We start from the raw sequence: 22,712 nt of genomic DNA, 5'->3' as shown, positions 1-22,712 counted from the left end.
TGGAATAGTAAGCTAACTAGTGGCATGCATTTTAATTTGTAAGGAGGTTAACTAATTTAAAATGAAGTTATTTTATTTTGTCAACTTTTCTCAACATACATTAATTTTAAAGATCACCTTGTTCCGGGTCATTGAAGAATATGTATTCCATGAAATCTCTCGATATTATTTTACATAATTTAAGTTATTTTCTCGATAAATGTTTATTTCAAATCTTATTTCCGTGGTAAAATTATGAAACTTGTTGCACGATAAGCATAGAATTTTGCTGGCATCGTTTTCCGTCCTTTATAATGTTTTTCTTGGTTTTTGTCTAGTAAAATAAATATTCACATTAATTTTTCGGCCAAGGGAGTTAAGAGTACAAATAATTATATTGAACACGGATCCTATCTTTCCGCAGCCGGCTGCCTAAGATTTGATCTTAACTAAATATTCGCGTCGGGATAAGCTTTAAAATAACCAAACACCTAAATTTAAAAAAAAACCGTCTCAACAGCAGCATCTTTTTATTGCCTTGAGAATAATATAACACTCCATAAAAGTTCTAACATATGAAAAATAAATAAACGGGAAGTGTCTCGACAGCAGCATCCGATTGCTTGCCTTGAGATTAATGCCATACCATCTAAACTCATTTATGCCAATGGTCGTATCGCTTGCTTAGAGCGACTCCTAGACCTTTACCCTACACAAATACCAACTCCACGCGACGCTTACGCAGCCCTGTTGTTTAAATTCGATCAAATTTGGTCAAACGGTCAATTTGGTCGAGTTCCACAATAGGGTTGGGAAAAAGAGCCTGCGGTTTCGCTACCTTTTTCTAAGTAAGACAAGCATCAACATTTCCCGTGCTCCGAATCCTTTTTCCTCTCCCGGTGAATGGTGGAGATGGGAGCGGCCGGCAATGGATGGCTTTCATGGTGCTGCCTGTCCTGTTCGGGTAGAATTGATTTTAATTCCCTTTAATCATTTTCTAAGCAACCTGGGCTGGACAATCATCACATATACATGAAGAAATCCAGTCTGCAACCCGCTAAGATCACCATCTCCATGCGAATGCGAATGCGAATGCGAATGCGAATGGCACTATTTTGCTACCGCACATAGCAAAAGCTCTAAAACCCATGAGAATTATTTCATCTACTACAGCCAGCTCTACATTTGTTCTCGCTTCAAATAAAAGAAGAAATAAAAATAATAATTTGATAAAGTGGAATGAATTGAGGAATTAGGAAAAATATGAAAACAATAGAATTTTTTTTTTTTTAATTGTGTTGTAAAAACGTTGTAGCATTTGCAAATAAATATTAAAAGTTCAAATTTTACCTAATATGGTTCAATGACACTGAGATCAGGAAAAACAGTGCATTAAAAATTACCCAATAAATATTCCTTAAACAAAAAATAGATTGTTCAAGGTATTGATTATCTCAAAATCGTATAAAATTATAAAAAATAATTCAACTTACAGAACACCAAGTAGTAATTTTTGATCAGCGCGCCCGAGTGCTTCTAGCATATGCGGCGAGTGTAGCTAATTTAGGTAATCTCAAATATTTAAAACTTTAAAATTCGATATCTCTGGAACGAAAAATATTCCTTTCTGTCGATAAGTGATTCTTATGTAAAATTGGACGGGGAATACGATGGTGAGGTCAAATTTAAAAAAAATAAATATGGCTGTTTTGAGATACGGCCGTTTAAAGTTTTCAATTGCGCAATACAGGTAGAAAAAATAAATTAATCAAAATTTTGATCCCAGAAATGGATTCTACGTCCAATTTCCTCCAAAATTGAGTCTAAGACCGACCTTCTAAGATTTGTGATTCCTGAGCTATCGCCGTTTGAAAATAGGGGTTTCACTAAAAAATCGCCAAAAAGTCAATTTTTTGGGGTGGTACAAAAATGGAGGGGGTGGTCCGATTTGGATGAAATTCAGGATTCTTGCATGTTTTGATAGTATCAACAGCCCTGCCAAATTTGAGCAGGATCGGAGAGGGTAATTTTCAAATGCTGTTCCGCTTCAGATGGAATGACCCATATGATGCCATATGATAGTTTTCTTGCTATTTCTCAAAAAATACTACCCCCCTAAAAAAGACCCCGTGAGGCAAAAGTAGTCCATATATGCAAATTTTTTGAAATCTGCACTACTAAACTCTTAAGAAATTTAAAATTTAGAGAAATTTTAGAGCTTTATCAAGCATAATTATTTTTTCAGAACATGTTTTCAAAAGTTAAACAATGAAATAAGTTTGATCGTATCATGAACAAAAAACAATAGCTCAGGAAAAGCTTGAAAGTTATGAATTGAATTTTGACAACAGTTGCCCAAACCGATTTAATTTATTTTGGACTGCACTGCCGTTCTACGCATAATTGTCCCATGTCAGTTTTGGACAATTTTGACTTTATGACATTTTTAGGTTTACTTTGATGTGTACTTTAAGAAAAACACATAAAATCTAGTACTTTGTTCGGAAACTTATTAAAAACAACACCAAGTCTGTTTGTCCCATCGTTAAACTTCTACGCATAATTGTCCCACCAAGTATTTTCTTACACGGAATCATTAGTTTTACGAAGCATTATGTCTGGTTTACCTGTTGTATAGCAAGAGAATCACAAATAAGGGTGGTATACTGCTAATTGGGGCGATTAGGGACACATAGGGCGAATAAGAACCCACGGGACAATTATGCGTAGAAACACAGAAATCGGTCGAAAAATTTCAATCGCGTTTTTCTCAGTTGCTCTTTTTTGAACATGGGCAGTGTTGATCCTTGTGATTTTATGATAGGGTCATTATTTTTTTTTTTGGACGAAATGCCTCCAGTTTATTAAATTGTGTACGTTTTTTAACGTTTTAACAATATTCCTATAAGCAATTTCAGAAGATATTTATGCATTATTTAATAGCAAAAGTTGCTCTAAAACGTATTATGGCGGAACACACAGCTGAAGTGAACATAAAAACTCTGTTAGGTACGAAAACGAAGTTGACTTTATAGCTGTCGGCCACTATTGCTAGTACCAACCACTAGTGTCTTCCTTTTTATCTACAAGGACTTCGCCGCCCTGGGCTCCTAAGTGTTTGAGTACGGCACGGAGCGACGGCGCCGGATACCCATATTTATACAATAAATTTGGAGCGCCCGCCGCGGGATTCGAACCAGCGACCTCTGGATAGTAAGTCCAGTGCGCGGTCCGATTGATCCACACGGGCGGTTTACATATCGGCCAATGTTCAACAAATCATACAAAATCGATAATTGAACATAATGATTTGCTTTTACTTTCACGTAAAAGCTTTTCTTGCGATCTTTCGATTAATGTATAGACCGGTTGTTCATTTTTACGTTTTATATCAAGTTTTTAAAGAAAAACATTGACCCTTGAAATCCACTAATTGGGTCCTAAAATGAAGCTTAGATTGCTGATATTATTGTTTACAGCGATAAAGCTTATTTTTCTGAGTACAATGACCCTTTGTACGACCACAAAGAGTTTAAAATGGATTTTTAAATCAAATTTGGGAAAATTTACCTCGCGGTCCTTCTTGACAGAAAAGTTCCTACTTGACAGTTTGTTCCAAGGGGACCATAGTTGATCCATCGAAAAAATGTTGTCTAGTCAAAAAAAAATTTTTGCATTAAAATGAAAAAAAGTGATCAGAAATGGTTTTTAATCTTGTTTTTTACCGTTGTACATAAAAATTGACATAGGGCTTTAGTACCCAATTCGGTACACTTTTTTCTTACGGATGTAAAAAAACTTTGGTTACATTTTTTTTTTACAAAATAATGACTTCACGCTCTGAAACCAATGAAATTCATGCTAAATTATGTTTTATGAATTGTCTGATAACTTTTTTTTTGTTAAAATATCAGTTAAATTCTGGTGTTCCACAATTTTGGGAGACACAATTATATCCTACAATTATGGAACAGGGAATTTGGAGGCACTGTTTTGCTGCTCAGGATAAAATAGTATTGAAATCTCGATTAAATTTTCAAAAGGCCCTATCTGCATAGGAAACCCATGAGGGATAGGTTGTTTTCTAATCTAATCTAATCTAATCGAACACAAGCGCAGCCAGTCCGAAGAAAGCATCCTGGAAGAACTTGTGGTAAGATTACGCCTCAAGTCCTTTCTTGTCAATATTAATGATTACAGTACATCCGAGTTACCCCGAAAATGTATAGCAAAAATTAAAGCGGCCAGGCCTACTGCGTTGCATTAACCGCAGAGACAGATTCTGTGAACGGATCACATTTCACAGAATCATCAGGGAGGAAGGATGCGTGGACATACCGTACCAAACGCTCCGAATCAGTTGTGGTGTGGTGTGTTAGTGTAAATTTGGCAGATAATAATATTTAGGGGCGGGGGGTAGGGTGAGGAAATGAGGATAGGAGAAAGGGAAGGTGGGAAAGGGATAATATGGATATTTCATTTGATCAATAGGATATTATATAAAATAAGGGGAAAAAAATAAGAAAAATGGATAGATAGATCTCACCAAACCAAGACACACTTGAAATTTAAATAAGGATGCAAAAAGGAAATTCCTCACCGGGTTTGAAAAACACGATCTTGAACAGCCGTTTTATGCCGCAGAAACACAAATCCAAATTTTGATTAGCGATCCTAACGGTTCCAACATTTCAGACCCTCAGCTCCACCTAGTTGTGCATATTGGCCAACGTCCACTAATCTTCTCCAGACCAGAATTGGATGGCAATCGCCACCCAGAGCAGTCCGGTATAAAGCTGTCCCGTAACGCGAATTTTGTAATTCACTTGGTTGATGGTCTCCTTCTCACTTTCTCTTCCGGCGCGGACGAAAAAGTTTCCTCCTTCACCAGGTGCACAAGTTTTAAAACATTCACAAACCATTCGAATAATTTAAAAGACATTTAAATTTTGTCTCAAACATAAAAAATTTAAAAATTCCATGTAAATGACAGGAGCACAAAAATTTGCGTCCGACCCGCAGCGCGACCATGAGGGATAGGTTGTTTTGAAAATTTAATCTAGAAATGAAGTTTTTTTTTGTTTAAAAAGTACTACTTTTACTAGTGAAATAGCAAGAGAATGTCCAACTAAAGGCCCTAAAAATAGAAGGGTTGACCGAGGGGTTGACAGAAAAGCTGCATTTGGCATGCATTGGCAGTTTGTGGGTGTTTCGAATATGTGGGATGACTGTAATAGAAATTGATAAAAAAAAAGTCTTTTCAAAAACTAGAACAGCGCAAGTAAACAAACTTTGGAGAAAAACCACATACAAACAAGTCTGTTGAAAAACCGTTGAATCCATCCTATAAATTCTTGAAAAGAAATAATTGCGCGTGATTCGCGAGACCTTCTAGTTCCCATGAATTGGATAGTGCAGACAGAAAATATCAGTTGGAATAATTTTATACAATTACTACTCATTGCAAAGTGAAACAACTCCCAGCATCATCGCGGCATTTAATCCATAAACACATTTCATTCGCGTCCACGTTGCTTCAAAGTAAAATTTTCCCACGGCTTCCCTCGTGGTATTTACACCGCCGAAGCAATGAAGGTTAGCTGCACTATTATTCCATTCTTCGAAGTGTAAAAACTTTCAGCGAGCTCAACAAAGTTATGCTAAACAAAGCAAACTCAACAACACGCTCATCCTGCAAATTATTTTCTGCAGTGTAATTTTTTCTCAGACATGCCTTGTCAAGAGCAGATTGTTATGAATGCAATTGTAAATGACTTGAACTTTATATTGTTATTTATATGTAATATTTTGAGAAATGAACAATAGAAGCCTATTTTTTACAATTTATTTTTGTTTTTGAGCAATTCCAGCTAAAAACAGGAATTTTTTAGGTACTTTTTTCTCGACCCTCTCCGATTTCAATGAAACATTGTAGACATGTTATCCTGCGCTTAGGTAAGTCATTTTTGTGTATATGGAGCCAGTTTCACTCGATAATGACATTTGAGAAAGGCGTAAGTGGTTTCAGTATTTTTGTAATTCGGAATTTAAGTATCACTGTATCTCGAAGCGTTGCATCGTATCAAAAAGTGGTCAAAGGCAAACTTGTAGGAAAGTTGACGCGCTTTCCGAAAAAAATACATTGAAAGAAAAAAACATGCCATTTTTATGAGATTTTTTGATTTTAAATTAAAAGTCAAATTTAAAGGTGCGCCCACGATTTTTTTTTCGTTCAAAATTGTTGTGAAAATAGCCTAATATGTTATAAAAAGACTGACGAAAATAGCAGGATGGTATGTCTCTCCTAAAAAAATACAAAAATCATTTACTGAAAAGATTTTTTTTGAAAAGTGCTCTACACGTCAAAATTTTCAGAAACCGAATACGGAAATCGATTCTCCAAACAATTTTACACAAAAGTCTCCATATTGACCACTGTCCTAAGTAACCCTTGTGAAGTGACAGCGGTTTTTAAAATAAAAATGTTGAAAAAATAGTTTTTTTTTATGGTTTTTGGCAATTTTTATATGACAGACTTAATTTTTCAGTCTCGAAAATATTTTTAACCACAAAGCTCGTCCAATTTCCCAAAACATTGTCTTTGACCACATTTCAATTGGAAATATGGGCTTACAGATATAAGCTCATAACACTGCTCATAACTGAAAACAGAATATTTTTTTCAGTGTAGTTCAGTGGATGGTAGTAACCTGGATAGTCAATTAGCTAAAATCATAAAAAACGAGTTTGAAAAGTGGTCAAAGACAATCTTATGGGAAATTGGACGAACTTTCCAGTAAAAATAGTTACGAGACTGAAAAATCAAGTCTGTCCTACCATCAAAAAACAATTTTTTCAACATTTTTATTTCAAAGCCCGCTGTAACTTTACAAGGATTGGACTTAGGACAGTGGTCAATATGGAGACTTTTATGTACAATTTTCTGGAGGATTGAAAATTTTTACGTTTAGAGCACTTTAAAAAAAAATAAAGTAAATGATTTTTGTATTTGTTTTAGGTGAGTTGCTCCATCCTAAATGTTTCGTGAGTCTTTTTGTAACATCTTTGGTTATTTTCACAAAAAATAAACGAAAAAAATCGCGAGATCACCTTCAAATTTGACTTTTAAACATAAAAATCGAAAAAATTCATAAAAGTAGCGTGTTTTTTTTCTTTTAGTGTATTTTTTTCGGAAATTCCGTCAAATTTCCTACAAGTTTGTCTCTGACCACTTTTTAAAAAATATTTAAAACACTTACGCCCTTCTCAAATGTCATTATCGAGTGAAACTGGCTCCATATACACGAAAATGGCTTACAACGTAGGATAACACGTCTACAAAGTTTCACTGAATTCGGAGAGGGTCCGGTATTTCTTTTTTATAGTTTATAGTTTATTAATGTAGTTATTTGAATTATGAATGTCTGAGCATGTTAAAATCTCTTTCTCCGTGTGTCTCTTTCTTATAAATCACTACTATTTGCTTAATATTCAAACCTTACGCATGGAGGGCAGTGCAATCCGCTGGAATAATCATGATTGATGAAACTTCATTCATACAAGCAACAATTAGTTTGGACAATTAGTTAGTGGATGTCTGCTCTGGGACAGATAACCACTCCTCAGTGTGCAACTATTTTCCGTACCCTCCACCACCCACATCAACCACGTGGTCCGGCAGCGGCGATCGTGTACAATGAATCCTGACCAGCAAGCTTTTCTCAATGAAAGCTCGTGGTGATTGACTTGTTCCTTTTTGCTTGCTGTGGGGAGGAAATTTCCGCACATGCGCACCAAAGGCGGCGAAATCCTTACTAATTTCCCTATAAAACCTGGACCGTTACGCCAGTGTCGTTCTAGTCACGCCTGGCGATCAACAGGTGGCAACGTTCTCTACTATAAGACAAGACTGTAGGAAAATCGTTTGTGGAAGTTTTATCAAGTAAAAAAAAAAGAGCAAGTCAGTGATAAGATGAGCCAATAAAGTGGAACAGTGAACTAGAAGAGATCCATCAGACAAAAATGTATTGTTCAAAAATGGAGTTCAGAACGATTTGGATATTAGTGTTGTTGGTTTATACAAAAGGTGAGAAGAGAAATGGTGTGAAAAACCAAGCTTGGATTGTTAAATAATATTAGGACGTGCAACCAAACAGAAATAGTGATAACTTAGTGAATTCATTCATTCTTTTAACAGTGTTTTTTAATTGCATTAAACTTGTTTTGTTTTTTGTGTTAATTTTGAAGTATTATCCTGGGCAGACGGTAATAACAAAGTTCATGCCATTTCAATAACAAATACTGTTAAAATAACAGAAAATGTTATGGAATCTTCTTGAAAAATCAATTTTTGCCTAAGGGTTAAATAACAGTTTATGTTATCATAACAAAATTTGTTATTGGTCTGATATTGGTTGAAAGCCAAAACAACTTGGGAATAACATTTTTTGTTATGGAAGAATAACTCCAACTGTTATTGGGATGATCGGATTAGTTGTTTAAATAACAAAAAATAATAACAAAGATTTGTTCGAAGAATAACTAAAAGTGTTATAAGTCTGTTTTTACAATAACAATCCAATAACAAAAAAATCATAACGACGAATAACAACTCCTGTTATAAATAACACAAAATGTTATTGGCCTAGTATTTTCAAATATCAAAAAATGTTATTCCCAAGTTATTTCTGTCTGCTTGGGATGGCAATGGTTAGTTTTCAAGGTTGGATTTCTAGTATGTTTTCAGTCTTTTTCTAATTTCGGCGTATTTTGTATTTTTTTCCTGCAATGAATTTAAATCATTAACGTATACATTGCAACATTGTGCTTTAAAAGAAGATCTGTGCATAGTAGGGTGCCCAGAAAAAATGACCCCTGCTCCACAAGCGAAAAACAGTTTTTTGGGTTATTTTTAGCATCTAGGCAAATTTTGAGCGAAATTGATGGAGATTAACCCATTGATACCCGAGCCTAAAGTTTGTGAAAAAAATGTTTTTCATGCAAAAATGACTTTTTTAAATCGCTAATAACTTTTAAGGATCGAGTTTTACAGCTTTGGTATGTTGTACAAAGTTGTAGAGCAATAAATTTTCAATGAGAATCTCACTTTTGAGAATATTTTGATGAAAGAAGCGCACCGTGCAGACCAAACCGTAGTAAAATTAAGTTTTCCATACATTTTTTCGATTTTTCCCATACAAAATTCACCTCCGAGTATCAATGGGTAAATGATGACCGACTTAGCTAATATTTGGCCCAGATTCCTAAAATAGCTCAAGGAACAATATTCAGCTTGTGGAACGAGGTTTTGAGAAAAAGTCCCATTTTCTAGGCACCCTAATGCATAGTCAGATTTACTTGATATTTTATTAATAAATATTTTAAAAGCCAAACAATCGTAAAGAACTTTAACCACCAAATAAAAATTTTAAAAATCCATCATTTGTAGGCACTTTAAGAGGAAAACTTTTAAAAATTGATTCTCGGCATTTTTTTTGTCTTGATATTGGACTTTACATTTTTACTGTTATTTTTTTGTATCATCGCATAACATTAAGGGTAAAACTTTCCACAGATTTGTAGAATAGAGAGGTACAACAATTTCCTGATATGACAAAAAAAAAAACAAAGAAAAAAGTATAATATAAAACTATGGACATATTTTTACCTGGTTTTTGAAGTGTTGCACTTGCATCTTGAAATTTTGCGTTCAAAAAATTTTATTAGCTTTATTTTTAGATTTTTGGATGTTAAAATAAATTTGCAAATGCGCGCATTTTTGTTTATTTCAGAAGATTTTTTAAATCAATTTCTATCAGTAGTCTCAATTGATTTTCTTGACTCTTTGGAAAAGTGATATAATGTCGTTGTTATGTTTTTGCAAGTAATGTTCAAGTTATGAATGTAGTTATTTGAAGTTTTAAAATTTTAAGTTTTTTCGTCCCACTAAGCTTTTTGATATTATCTTATCACTTTTGCAGTTTACCACTATTCAAACATCATTTTCGGATACATCAACAATAGAGAGTCTAAAACAAAATGAAAACTTTAAAACATGATCAAAGTTCTGATAAGGCGATAAAATAAATAGGTCGAGAAAGGGTTTATTTCCCCTCTTTGCGTACGATTTTCAATGTTAAACAAATAAAATACACCGAAAAAATCAACTTCCATAATCGTGTGGGGAGGAGGTGGGGTGGTGGTTTGAGACTTCCAATGGTCTTCCAATGGTCCCGAAGAGAAATTTCGCCAAGGCCTTCGGATAATCGAGTCTGGACTGTAGTCGTAAATAAACATGTTAGTCGTTTGAAAAGCTGAGGCTGGTGTGAATTTTTTGAAATTATATTTATTCAAAAGATCAGAAAATTTCACGATACTTTCGTTTTTTGACATTGACGGAAGCATATTGGCTGAGCTATCGTATCTGAGCAATTCTCTACCAAAACTGGAAATGGATTTTATTTGTATTTTTTGATTTGGCTCAAACTTTGTGGGGGCCTTCCCTATGACCAAAGAAGCCATTTTGCATCATTAGTTTGTCCATATAAATTTCCATACAAATTTGGCAGCTGTTCATACAAAATGGTACGTAAATATTCGAAAATCTGTAACTTTTGAAGGAATTTTTGATCAATTTGGTGTCTTCGGCAAAGTTGTAGGTATTGTTAAGGACTATTTAGAAAAAATAGGTACACGGAAAAAAATTTCCCGATTTTTTATTAACTTTTTCACAAAACTCAAATTCCCAAAATACGTATTTTTGATTTTCGAGATTTTTTATATGTTTTAGGGGACAAAATCCGCAACTTTTGAGCTATAGAGAAACATGGTCAAAAATCTGCCGCCGAGTTATGATTTTTGAAAAACTGGTGATTTTGGAAAAATTGAAATTTCATACATAAAATTTTTGACCTCATTTTTATGCAAAATTGAATTTGCAATCGAAAATTACTTTACAGATTTTTGATAAAGGGCCCCGTTTTCAAGATATAGCCACCGAAAGTTTGATTTCAGCGAAATATTTGCAGTTTTCGATTTTTAAAATAGTGACCATGAGTGACCATTTCTAAAAATATTTTTTTGAAAAGTTCAGAAAATTTGCTATAAAATTGTCTAAGAGACATCGAAGATTGGACCTCTGGTTGTTGAGATACAGCGGCTTAAAGAAGAAACACGAAAATTGAAGTTTTCGTCTCACCCAAACAGCCCACGATTTTCTAATGACGATATCTCAGCAATTAATGGTTCAATTTTCAATGTTAATACATGAAACATTCGTGAAATTTTCCGATCTTTTCGAAAAAAATATTTTGAAAATTTTTAAATCAAGACTAACATTTCAAATGGGCATAATATTCAATGTTTGGCCCTTTTAAAATGTTAGTCTTGATTTAATTTTTTTCAAAATATTTTTTTCGAAAAGATCGGAAATTTTCACGAATGTTTCATGTATTAACACTGAAAATTGAACCATTAGTTGCTGAGATATCGTCATTAGAAAATCGTGGGCTGTTTGGGTGAGACGTAGAAAACTTCAATTTTCGTGTTTCTTTTTCTTTAAGCCGCTGTATCTCAACAACCAGAGGTCCAATCTTCGATGTCTCTTAGACAATTTTATAGCAAATTTTCTGAACTTTTCAAAAAAAATATTTTTAGAAATGGTCACTCATGGTCACTATTTTTAAAAATCGAAAAACTGCAAATATTTCGCTGAAATGAAACTTTCGGTGGCTATATCTTGAAAACGGGGCCCTTTATCAAAAAATCTGTAAAGTAATTTTCGATTGCAAATTCAATTTTGCATAAAAATGAGGTCAAAAAATTTATGTATGAAATTTCGATTTTTTCCAAAATCACCAGTTTTTCAAAAATCATAACTCGGCGGCAGATTTTGACCATGTTTCTCTATAGCTCAAAAGTTGCGGATTTTTGTCCCCTAAAACATATCAAAAATCTCGAAAATCAAAAATACGTATTTTGGGAATTTGAGTTTTTGTAAAAAAGTTAATAAAAAATCGGGAAATTTTTTTCCGTTTACCTATTTTTTCTAAATAGTCCTTAACAATACCTACAACTTTGCCGAAGACACCAAATTGATCAAAAATTTCTTCAAAAGTTACAGATTTTCGAATATTTACGTACCATTTTTGTATGAACAGCTGCCAAATTTGTATGGAAATTTATATGGACAAACTAATGATGCAAAATGGCTTCTTTGGTCATAGGGAAGGCCCCCACAAAGTTTGAGCCAAATCAAAAAATACAAAAAATAAAAATGGTCGAAATCGGCCGGTTTTGTAGAGAATTGCTCATCTTAAAAAATAAACATTTTCACTGATGGTGCAGTTTGCAAACTTAATTTTACGTCGCAAAACAAGCTCTAAATAGTTTTTTGACTTTTTTCAATGACTTTCAAAAATCATTATCTTTTTTTTTCGAAAAATTGAATTTTGACCAATTTGTGCCATAGCTCATCTAAAACACATAAAAAAATTAGAATGTGTGAACAGTGTGTGTGCGAGGACTGTTTTATTTCCTGAAATAATCTAAGCAATACCTTCAATTTTGCCCAAGACTTGGTGTCGATCAAATGGTGAGACTTTCATGGACGGAGCAGTGTTGCAAAATGACTTCTTTGGTCATAGAACAAGTACCCACAAAGTTGCAATTAAATCGAAAAAAAAAAAATCTCAAAAATGGCTGATTCTTGAGATTCTTTAAGGGACTAAAAAGGCATATTTTGCGCTAGATTCGGCTTAATTTTAAGATGGTGCAAAATCTGATACAGGGGATTTGCATTTTTGAAAAAAAAAACTAAAAATATTATCGAACAAAATAAAAAAAAAAATTTAAGATACTAAATTAAATTTACCATCGAAAATGCTTTTACACATAGAGGCACCGTTTTCTGATCATAGGCATTTTATAGGGAAAAATTGCAGCTCTGTTCATTTGTAAAATATCTCACAAAAGAAGCACCCCTGCAAAACAAATTTTCAAAATTATGGGTAAATTTACTGCATATTTTTCATTTCATTAATGATCAGACTGTTGGTTGATGAGATACAACAATTTAGAGTTTAAATTTTGCTCAGTGTCTTTAAATTAGCCATAATTATTCAACTTGCAAAATCTCGGAAACTGTTGGTTTGATTTTCATTGTGGAAATATTGTGAAATTTTTTGCTTTTTTCTATTAAAATAATTTCGAAATTTAAGAATCGCGATGATTTTTAAAAAGGGCATAAAACACTCATTTTGCATATTTTCAGATATTTTGCGAAATTGTAGAGAATTAATCTTTTTGATTTGTATGAAATTGTCGGACATTTTTACATAAACATGAATTCCTGTGATTTAAAAAAAATGTGTTAGATTTTGCTTGATTGAAAACAGTTGCTAAAAAAGTGTGACCGTCGCTTCTTTCTGTTCAAAATTTTTCAAATGCCTTTTTCAAATTAAATAATGAGGACTATTAACCAATATTTGTCTACCGATTGATTTCCAGTTTCAGGAGGTGAGTTCTACGATCCGACAAATGGTAGCAATCTCGGAGGCCCTGGAAGTGTCCAGGGTTCGCTACACAATTTGCCGGAATCGGAAGGCAGTGGCGAAGGAGCTCCCGCAGACACAATCGTCCCGCCAAAAGGTTTCGTCCGACCGGAAATAAACTTCATAGCAAAATTACGCCAACGACAACGGCAGAGGGCCCTCGTTCCGGCGGTGGCCATCGCCGTTGGCCAGCATCAAACGGTTCCGGTTGAAGTCGCCGATCCGAATTCGGACTATCCGGACGTGGATTTGGCCACGCTCGGCGAGGACCTGGAAATGGTTGTGCGGTTTTTGGACCAACACTGGGTGGAGCTTTTCGGTGGGGGTGGGGAAGAACCGGCAGGTGATCAACCTCAACAGATGCAACCAGGTCAGAAAAGGGCCGCGGCTCTGAGGACGAGCATGTCCCGACGGTCCAACTCGTTCAACATGCCCAAGGAACGCTTCTCGCCGTCCATCAGTGTTGGTGAGTTTTACGGTACGATCCCGAGAGAAGCCCCCCAACTTATTAACTTTTGGCATGCTGCAACTCGAATTGTGCTGAATGCTAGTTTTTTAGCGTTTCTTTTGATTTTTGATTTGTTTGTTTTTTTTCACAGCAAGTTGCATGAAATAGAGTTTTGCACAAATTTAAGTTAAAACAAATAAGCACTTTTTGTGTGCGTGTTTTTTTTTAAATTCAACTTTTCTAAATTGCCTTTCAACTCACATGATCATGAACAAGAAAATCATCCAATGATGACATTTTAATTTTTATATTGACAAAACAAGGTGAATCGAATGCGAAAATTAACCAATTCTTCTATAATTTTTAACTAGAATTTATGGCAATCAACCAATTGAATTTTCCACAAAGTGCCACAAGAGACGTGCTTTATTATTCATTCAACCCCTGGTAATCATTGCTCTGAATGGATTTCCTCACCTTATGATGTCATATTTCACTTTTGCCCGACACGATGCCAATAGTTTGATTGATTGATTGTAAGAAATTTCAATTTCATCCATTCACATACACCGCATTGCTAATTGATGGGGCTCTTGGGTGGTTTTACATCCTTCTCTAACACCTCCACACACAATTGTATCTCCTTTGCTGCAGAAAGTGATAAATTTATCATCATTAGAGACGGTTATGCGAGTTGAGTGATGTTGCACACGTGGTTTTCAGCACGCGGATTTTCCCCTGTGCTTGCGGCATTAGATTGCAGCAGGCCTGGTATATGGCACAATGTGAAAAACACACATGCAAGCTGTGTGCACAGCTAATCAATTTACATGGCAAACGTTGATCTAATTTTTTAATCATCACGCGACACTTGACGTATGATCTGCTTTATGCTTTATGCTGCGAAATGCCACCTGCGACTTTCAAGGTGTGGACAATTTAAAGCAAGGAAGACCAAAGTAATGTGAAAGGCATTTATTTCAAATCCAGAGTTTTTTTTTTGAAAAGGACCAATAATCTATTGTCTTTCATATGTTTATAGGACCTAATCAAAAAAAAAAAAACTCTAGAAATGATCATTTGGCCGATGCAAATATTTTTCAAAATTTTGGTCCCTCGGCTCTGGACTTTGATAACAAGCCATTTTCTCAACACTTGAATGCAAAAAGTGTTTTAAAATGCATGTCACACTCGTTTAGTTGTTTTCCAACAATCAGTTTTGAAAAAAAATATATGAGGAAAACAAAAAAAGTGAAAAAAACTTTTTGCGAAAGATTTTTAAATTAAGCAAAACATGCTAATAATGATTCTAATTGCAGGGATTTAAGGGTCACTTACGAACCCAATCCTGCAACAATCTGATTGTAAAAATAGTCAAATTTTGTCGTAAATTTAGTTGTAAACCAAGGGTGACCAAAGTATGGCCCGCGGTTTATTGAACCTTAAAAAAAACTCCAGATTTTGAGCATTTAAAAAATGAATTTTAGTGAATTTTGGTGAATAAATGTTTTTTCGCTTTTTTTTTGTAAAATCATATTTTTTTTAATTATGATTGCAATTCAACTTTATGGGTCAAGTTACGGGTGCTTAAAACATTTTATATATTTTTTTCGTTGAGATGTTGAAATTCTGGCTCTCAACAATTTTTTCAGCTAAAAACATTTTGTGTTTTCTATTATTTTTAATCAACGAAAATGTTGCAAAAATACCAGAAAATTCAAAAAATAAACTTCCGCTGATAGATGTATTTTCTAGTCTTAAAAATTAAATTATCGTAATTTATTTTTTATAAATATCTTATTTGGCAAATTTGAGCTTCAAATTTGGGTCGGCCTCCAAAAGCTTTGAGCACCCATGTTGTAAACAGTACTTTAGGGGAATGATTAAATAAATATATCGATAGTTCTCGTAGTTTTGAAGATACTAAAATGTCTGTAACAAAAATCTTGGTGCAAAAGGTCTGACTGATGTGTACCGTTAAAAATGGTAAACATGTATGAGAATAAATGTCATTTAGAACTTCACCGGTGGTGGCGTTGAATTCACCCAAGTATCTTCAAGTTGTATGTTCTTATAGAAAGTTCAATTACCCTCAACATTGTCGAAGGGCGTTTTTCGGTATTTAATCATATTTAACATAAGTTCAGGACAAATATTCAAATTTTAAAAGTTTGAATATAATTATTTACATAGATAAAAGTTCGGAATGGATTTATAAATTTATTGTTTTTTCACAATTCTGAAAAAAAAACAAAAAAAAAAACATATTAATTGCTATTAATTGCAATTATGGTCCTAATTTCATAATCAATTCATAATTAAATTCATCATTATTTTCTGCCGAACGATAATTGTTCAAACTTCGACAAAATTTTGCAAAAGTTTGGCAGTAAAATCTCTGTGTATGACCTTTATTGACAAAAAGTATTTTGTTTCACAGCTCATTTTATTGAGCCACATATTATTTATTGAACAACAGTACATTTTTCCAGGGTTGCGCATGTTAATTTCACACTTGTGGGGTGATATTCATAGGTGAATTTTGGTTTTGCTAAATAAAAATACGTATATAATTCGTATGTATTATTTAGCAAAACCAAAACAAAATCAGATGGTTATGGAATCATACTAACCTTGGTAGAGAAGTGTTTGGAGTTTTCACACATTTTGAAATGTTTCAAAAGTTAATTAGGTTCCTAGAATTATGAATACATTGATAAATAGGATTATTCAAATACTCTCAAAGTGTCATGTTTTTCTCAATTCAACCGAGTTCAAGCCACAAAATGGACTGTATTATCGCATTCTTTGAACAATTTTACACTAAGATCAACCATAATAAGTTTCAATGTCACAAGTTTTAAGCGTTATTTAAACAAAAATCAAAAATATCTTCAAATTTAAACGCATTTTCAGCACAAGAATTTTCTAAGATAATTAGGATTTTTTTGCCGATTTCATAATATTTGACAAACAAATCAAAATTTTATCAATATCACCCAGATTTATAATATAAAAAAATAGACTTGTTCAACGATATATTGCAGGAATGCCCAACGTCCGGCCCGTGAAGCCATTTCATCCGGCCCGCGACGGCTTTTCCAAATAGTGCTATGACCGGCCCTTAAGGCTGTTTATGAAATATTTAATAAATAAATTGACTGTCTGAATAAAAAAATAATCTTGAGATCAAATTTTAACATATTATAAAAACATTCTTAAAGTTTGCATTTAATTCTTATAATTACTATATTGATATTTCTAAACTGAAAAATGGTAAAAGAAAACAAAATTATCCATTTCGCAAAATTGGGAAATTTGTGAAAAAACTTGGATTGTTGTCTAAAAATGTACAAAAAGACACTAAATTTAAATTTCTTTCAGTTTCAACTGTGTTTACTTCAAATCGAAGTTTTTTTTTCTACTTTCTATTTTTTTTCCTAAATATATGTAAGCAAAAACTAATGTGTTTTTCCAGAACAACTTATCAGTGTTAAATTTTTTTTTGAAATAATTCTTAAAAAGGCAAATAATTTATACTGAGAAGATATATTTTAAAAATATTAAAAAATGTCTCAAATTGAGTCAAGAAATTTGGGAGCAAAAATATATATTTTCATAAATTTTGAATTTCGAAGAATAACGAACTGAAAATGATTTAATGTACATTTTTTACACTTTTTAAATTAAGTGTGTTTGAAAAAAAAACGTGCACATTAACGCAAAAAGTTTTTTTTATTTGTAAAGGATATTTGAATCTAAATTTCGCTTGAATATTTATATCAATGTATTTAATTGCAATCGTCAAAAACAATAACTATACAATTTTAAACAAACAAAAATTGAAATAAGTCAATTAAACACATTTTTGAATGCTATCTTTGTTTTTCATTCTTCAAATAAAGATTTATGAATCTAATTTGCAACACTAGCTCTTGTATTGTTTTATTTTAGACGAACCCAATCATTAAAAAATTGAAAAAAATATGTTTGCATTTTCAACTTTTATCAAATATTAGGTCCGGCCCGCCACTGCTTCAGAAAAATCACATTTGGCCCGCAGGGCCAAAAGGTTGGGCACCCCTGATATATTGTAAGGATCCACACTTTAAGAATTTTGTAGAAAAATTGTGAACATGGAGGTTTTCGATATGTCCAATAAATTCAATGATTATTTCAAAATTAGTTGCAGTTTCAATTGTTTTAAGCACGACAGTTAGATTTTTTTTTATTTACATACATAATGAGCATGTTGTGTTCCAGGTAGTAAATTGGTATAACAGTTGATAATTTATTGTTAGAGTTATGCTGTGTTTTAAAGTGTTTTAAAAATGATATAATTTTTGTTAAGTAATGATAGTGAACCATTTTTTCTATTTAAAAAAAATAGTGATTATTATTTATTCATAGAAATTTCATTTTTATGTACCTCATAACTTTTTCCCTCAAATAAATCTTCTTAAAACCTCCAAGACATTCGCTATCGGGAAAAACGATGACTGTGTGTTTTTTTAGAAAGAGTTTGATAAAATTTGATTAAATTTGAATCGAAAGAATACATAAATAAATGCAAAAAGAGACTGTAAAGAATCAATTGCATATGTTTATAATTTTTTGAGTACACAACCACAATTGTTTACTATTTTATGAGTTATAACACTACAAACATGGATAAGAGGGTATGAACAGATTATCATTTAGTGATCTTAGTGAAATAACACAATAAGAGCTTTCCAATCACAATAAAAATGCATCGAAATCATAATGGCATCTAATAAAAATCTTGAACCAAAAAATAAATTGAATGAAAAAGTGTCAACGCAGTGCACGCGATTCAAAAAAATAATTTAAAATATACACAAGTTTTGGGAATTAAGCTGCATTATAACAAATATTTAACAATAAATAATTTCATAAATTGAATTACATTTTAGATAACTACGGCTCCGACTCCAGGTTTATCAGAAATTTTCGACTCCGGCTTCGACTCCGACTCCAGCTATCCTAGTTTTAACGACTCCGACTCCGACTCCAACTCCGACTCCAACTCCGTGTCCCTAAAAAGACCCGACTCCATCGACTGCGACTCCGACTGCGACTCCGGCTCCGACTCCACAGCTATGCATTTTTCATTTTTCGTTATTTTCAAGCACAATCAAAAAATTGATCAGAAATATCAGTTCTAAAGCTGAATCTAAAATTAACACTTAGTTTTTTTTCTGCCGAGCTTCGGCAGAATTGAAAACAAAAAAAACTTATCGCTCAGCACAAATTCAAAGGGTTGCAATTGCATTGTTTGGCAGATTCAAAATGAAAGGTGTGATTTCATAATATAAATCTGATCCTTTAATCTAGGATAGGCATCTGAGGGTTGAAATAGTATTTTGAATTCCTTAGATTTTTTGTTTTAAAACGCAACCTGGATATTGTTTAATTTAAGAGCGTGTTTTTCATCAGGTCGTATGGAGGTGCTCCGATTTGGATGAAACTTTTAGCGTTTTATATGAGCCCCCTACGACAAAGGAAAGTGGGGTAAACGGGCATGGAAGTTTAAGGTCCAAAAAACATGAAAAATCTTAAAATTGCTCGTATCTTCATAAAACTTGATCAATTCTAATTCTATTAGTTGCATACGAAAGGTCTTTTGAAGCAAATGTGTCATAAACATCCGAGATATTTTTAAATTCCCAATATCTTTTTGCAACAGCCTCCAACACCCCTACTCCCTCAGGTCAAAAGTTAGGTAATTTCATGAACTTTAAGCCTACTTTTTGGCCAATCGCAGTTTTTCTCATAGTTTTATGATTTTTTATAACAAGAAGCATGCAATGCCTGTGATCGTGCACGAGTGACCTTCTCCTCATTTCACAAGCATTCCTTAATTCCACAGGAGCCCTCACCAACCTGGGAGACTTTTTCCAAAACCTGAAGCACAACCTGGAAACGCTGGAAACGAGGGATCTCTCGAACGAGCAGGTCAAACTGCTCGAGGGTCAAAACATGATCACGAACCTTCGGAAAGGTAGGTAAATTCGCTTCCAAAGTTGATGGCCTGTGGTCTGTGGTTTGGCCAACTAATTTGGCATCTCTTTTTGTTTCGCTTTTAGAATTCATCGAAGACTATCCAAAACCTGCCGGAAGTGCGGCATTCCTACACGCTATTCGGTAAATTTTCTAGGAGAAACACATTTTTTTACTTGATTTTACTTGATTTTTTTTTTTTCAATCTTTCAGGAACTATCGCCCTTCGAGCCGAATACGAGCGCTGGTGTCGTCCGTTCCGGATTTGTACCGAGGGACCAACTTCCACGATCCGGTGTACAAACATGTGGGACTAGGAAAGTAAGTTTCCCGATGGTGTACCGACCGCATCCTCTGCTCTCGTGCTAATCACGCGTTGTGAAACTCAAAACAGCAACTTTTTCAATTACTAGTTTTTAAACACTTTATTTAAAAGTTGAGTTTATTGCTTGGAATGGCCCCACAAGCAAACACACAGAAGCGATCAACAGCTTGTAAAGTGCATTCAGGAATGTTATCGAAAAAAATAAATAAAGGTTTGTGAATGAATTGTCAAACAAAACTCTACCCCCATTCAAGAACAGTGCTGATAATGATACAAAAACAAGCAAAAAAATGGTTCGTGGAATAAAAACTGATGCAATTGAAAAAAAAATCATACATGTCACTAGAGTTTAATCAACGTCTTTATGCTTTTGATGTGTGGAATAAATTAAACATTTACTCTCACACCGTGGTTTTTTTTTAAATGATGCATAAATGCACCCAGTCATTGATGACAAAGGCTACACTTCTGTAATTTTCGTTATAAATGAAGCAGTTCTTAAATAAAAATGTAGGAGGAACGAAATACACATGATTACGTCCATATTAAACGGTAACGTCATCCAAGTCACAAACTTTTGTCGACAAAAAATAATAATAAATTTCTCGTTTTAGATGAGCTACCGAAAACGTGTAAAACCAAGAAAAGCTTCCAAAAAATGAGTTCAAATTTATATGTTTGAAACTTTACCCGTGCACTCTATTTGGCTCAAGAAACACTTTTGCATCATTGGTTCGAACGAAATGGCTTGGAAATATATGTAATAAACTTGGTAGTTAAGCTGTTTAAAAAATACGCTGGAAAACTGTTTGGTTATCTGAAAAAATTCTTGCTCTGAAAAAAAAATACTTAATCCACCGTAAGGTGGTTGAAGCCTTTCTCTCATTAATATAGTTTTTTTTGGTAAAGTAAAAATGTCTAACCCACAAATGGGTCATTCCATCTGAAGCGGAACAGCATTTGAAAATTACCCTCTTCGATCCTGCTCAAATTTGGCAGATCTGTTGATACTATCAAAACATGCAAGAATCCCGAATTTCATCCAAATCGGACCACCCCCTCCATTTTTGTACCTCCCCAAAAAATCGACTTTTTGGCGATTTTTGACCAAACCTCCTAGTTTCAAACGGCGATAGCTCAGGAACCACAAATCTTAAAGGGTCGGTCTTAGACTCAATTTTGAAGGAAATTGGACGTAGAGTCCATTTCCGTGATCAAAATGTTGATTAATTTATTTTTTCTACCTGTATTGCGCAATTGAAAACTTTAAACGGCCGTATCTCAAAACACCCCAACTTATTTTTTTTATTTGACCTCACCATCGTGTTCCCCGGCCAATTTTACATAAGAATCACTTATCGACAGAAATGAATATGTTTCGTTCCAGAGATATCGAATTTTAATGTTTTGTGTTTTTGAGATTACCTACATCAGCTTCATTCGCCGCATCTGCTAGAAGCACACAGGCGGGCTGATCAATAACTGCTACCTGGTCATTTATTGAAACAATATTTCATCATAAATAATCTTTATCAAAATGGAAAAAAATTAACTGTATAACACTGTAGGAAACTGGAGTTTAATCGCGAATGTTTATCTGCTCAAAAAAAGAATGAAGTGAATTTCTGTGTTAAACCATAGGACAAAGTAATTACGACACACAGTAAAGCGCAGAATTGGATTCCGACGGAGCGAGCAGGAAAATGCAATTAATCTTGTTAGTAACACTGAACAATAAGTGCACGATGCATTATTGAGTAAAAATATTAATTAAAATGAATAGAATTTGTTGATACGTTCTACTCTAGTGAAGGACGATCACAAGGAATAGGAAAAGGATTTCTGGAAAGTATAAAACTGAAAAATGCAAGAAAATCACAAAGTTTGATCAGCTGCAAAGCGGCTTATTCCCCAAATTTAGTTGCGATGATTTCGACACCGTCCAAACAACAGTGTTTTTTTTTCTTCTATCATTCTTGGATTCTTGGAACACAATACGACTGCTGTCCTCACAAATAAGGATTTTTTAAAATTAATTGTACCTTGACCAAAATCATCTTTTAATCAAATGGAGCTGGCTCACAATATAAAAATTGATTTAATATGATCAATCTTTTAAACCATAAATCAGATTTGCCAAATTATGGTAAAGTGTCAATAATAAACTTTAATAATAATAATAATAATAACAAAGCAGGTTTTGGGGTTTTTGCTGAATGGCACTATTTTGCTACCGCCCATGATAAAGGCCCTAGTCATGGCCTCGGGGGTACTCTAAAATGGTTAGCAACACGTAAAAAAAACGGTGCATTCAAAATAACCCACTAAATATTCCTTTCATAAAAATAGATTGATCAAGGTAAGGAAACAGCATCTAATTCCAGCGTTC

General features: G+C 33.7%; 1 protein-coding gene across 1 annotated transcript; it reads left to right on the top strand.

Moving 5' to 3' along the window:
- Positions 1-7,978: 7,978 nt before the first annotated feature.
- LOC119769826 lies at positions 7,979-20,727 on the top strand. Its single transcript, XM_038263517.1, has 5 exons — positions 7,979-8,065; positions 13,486-14,007; positions 19,868-19,999; positions 20,085-20,142; positions 20,212-20,727. Exons 1-5 carry the CDS (start codon positions 8,002-8,004, stop codon positions 20,321-20,323), a joined length of 888 nt encoding a protein of 295 aa, XP_038119445.1. The 5' UTR covers positions 7,979-8,001; the 3' UTR covers positions 20,324-20,727.
- Positions 20,728-22,712: the final 1,985 nt, after the last annotated feature.

Source organism: Culex quinquefasciatus, chromosome 3 (assembly GCF_015732765.1).
Source record: "Culex quinquefasciatus strain JHB chromosome 3, VPISU_Cqui_1.0_pri_paternal, whole genome shotgun sequence".
Lineage (NCBI taxonomy): Eukaryota > Metazoa > Arthropoda > Insecta > Diptera > Culicidae > Culex > Culex quinquefasciatus.
Note: the sequence above shows the minus strand (reverse complement) of the source record. Positions and strands in the feature narration are given on the sequence as shown.

Bases quoted from the DNA above. Each gene is read 5' to 3' on its own strand.
- LOC119769826 (XM_038263517.1), top strand. From the start codon at position 8,002: ATGTATTGTTCAAAAATGGAGTTCAGAACGATTTGGATATTAGTGTTG. The intron at 20,000-20,084 runs GTAGGTAAATTC...TTTCGCTTTTAG, and splicing joins GATCACGAACCTTCGGAAAG to AATTCATCGAAGACTATCCA. The intron at 20,143-20,211 runs GTAAATTTTCTA...TCAATCTTTCAG, and splicing joins GCATTCCTACACGCTATTCG to GAACTATCGCCCTTCGAGCC.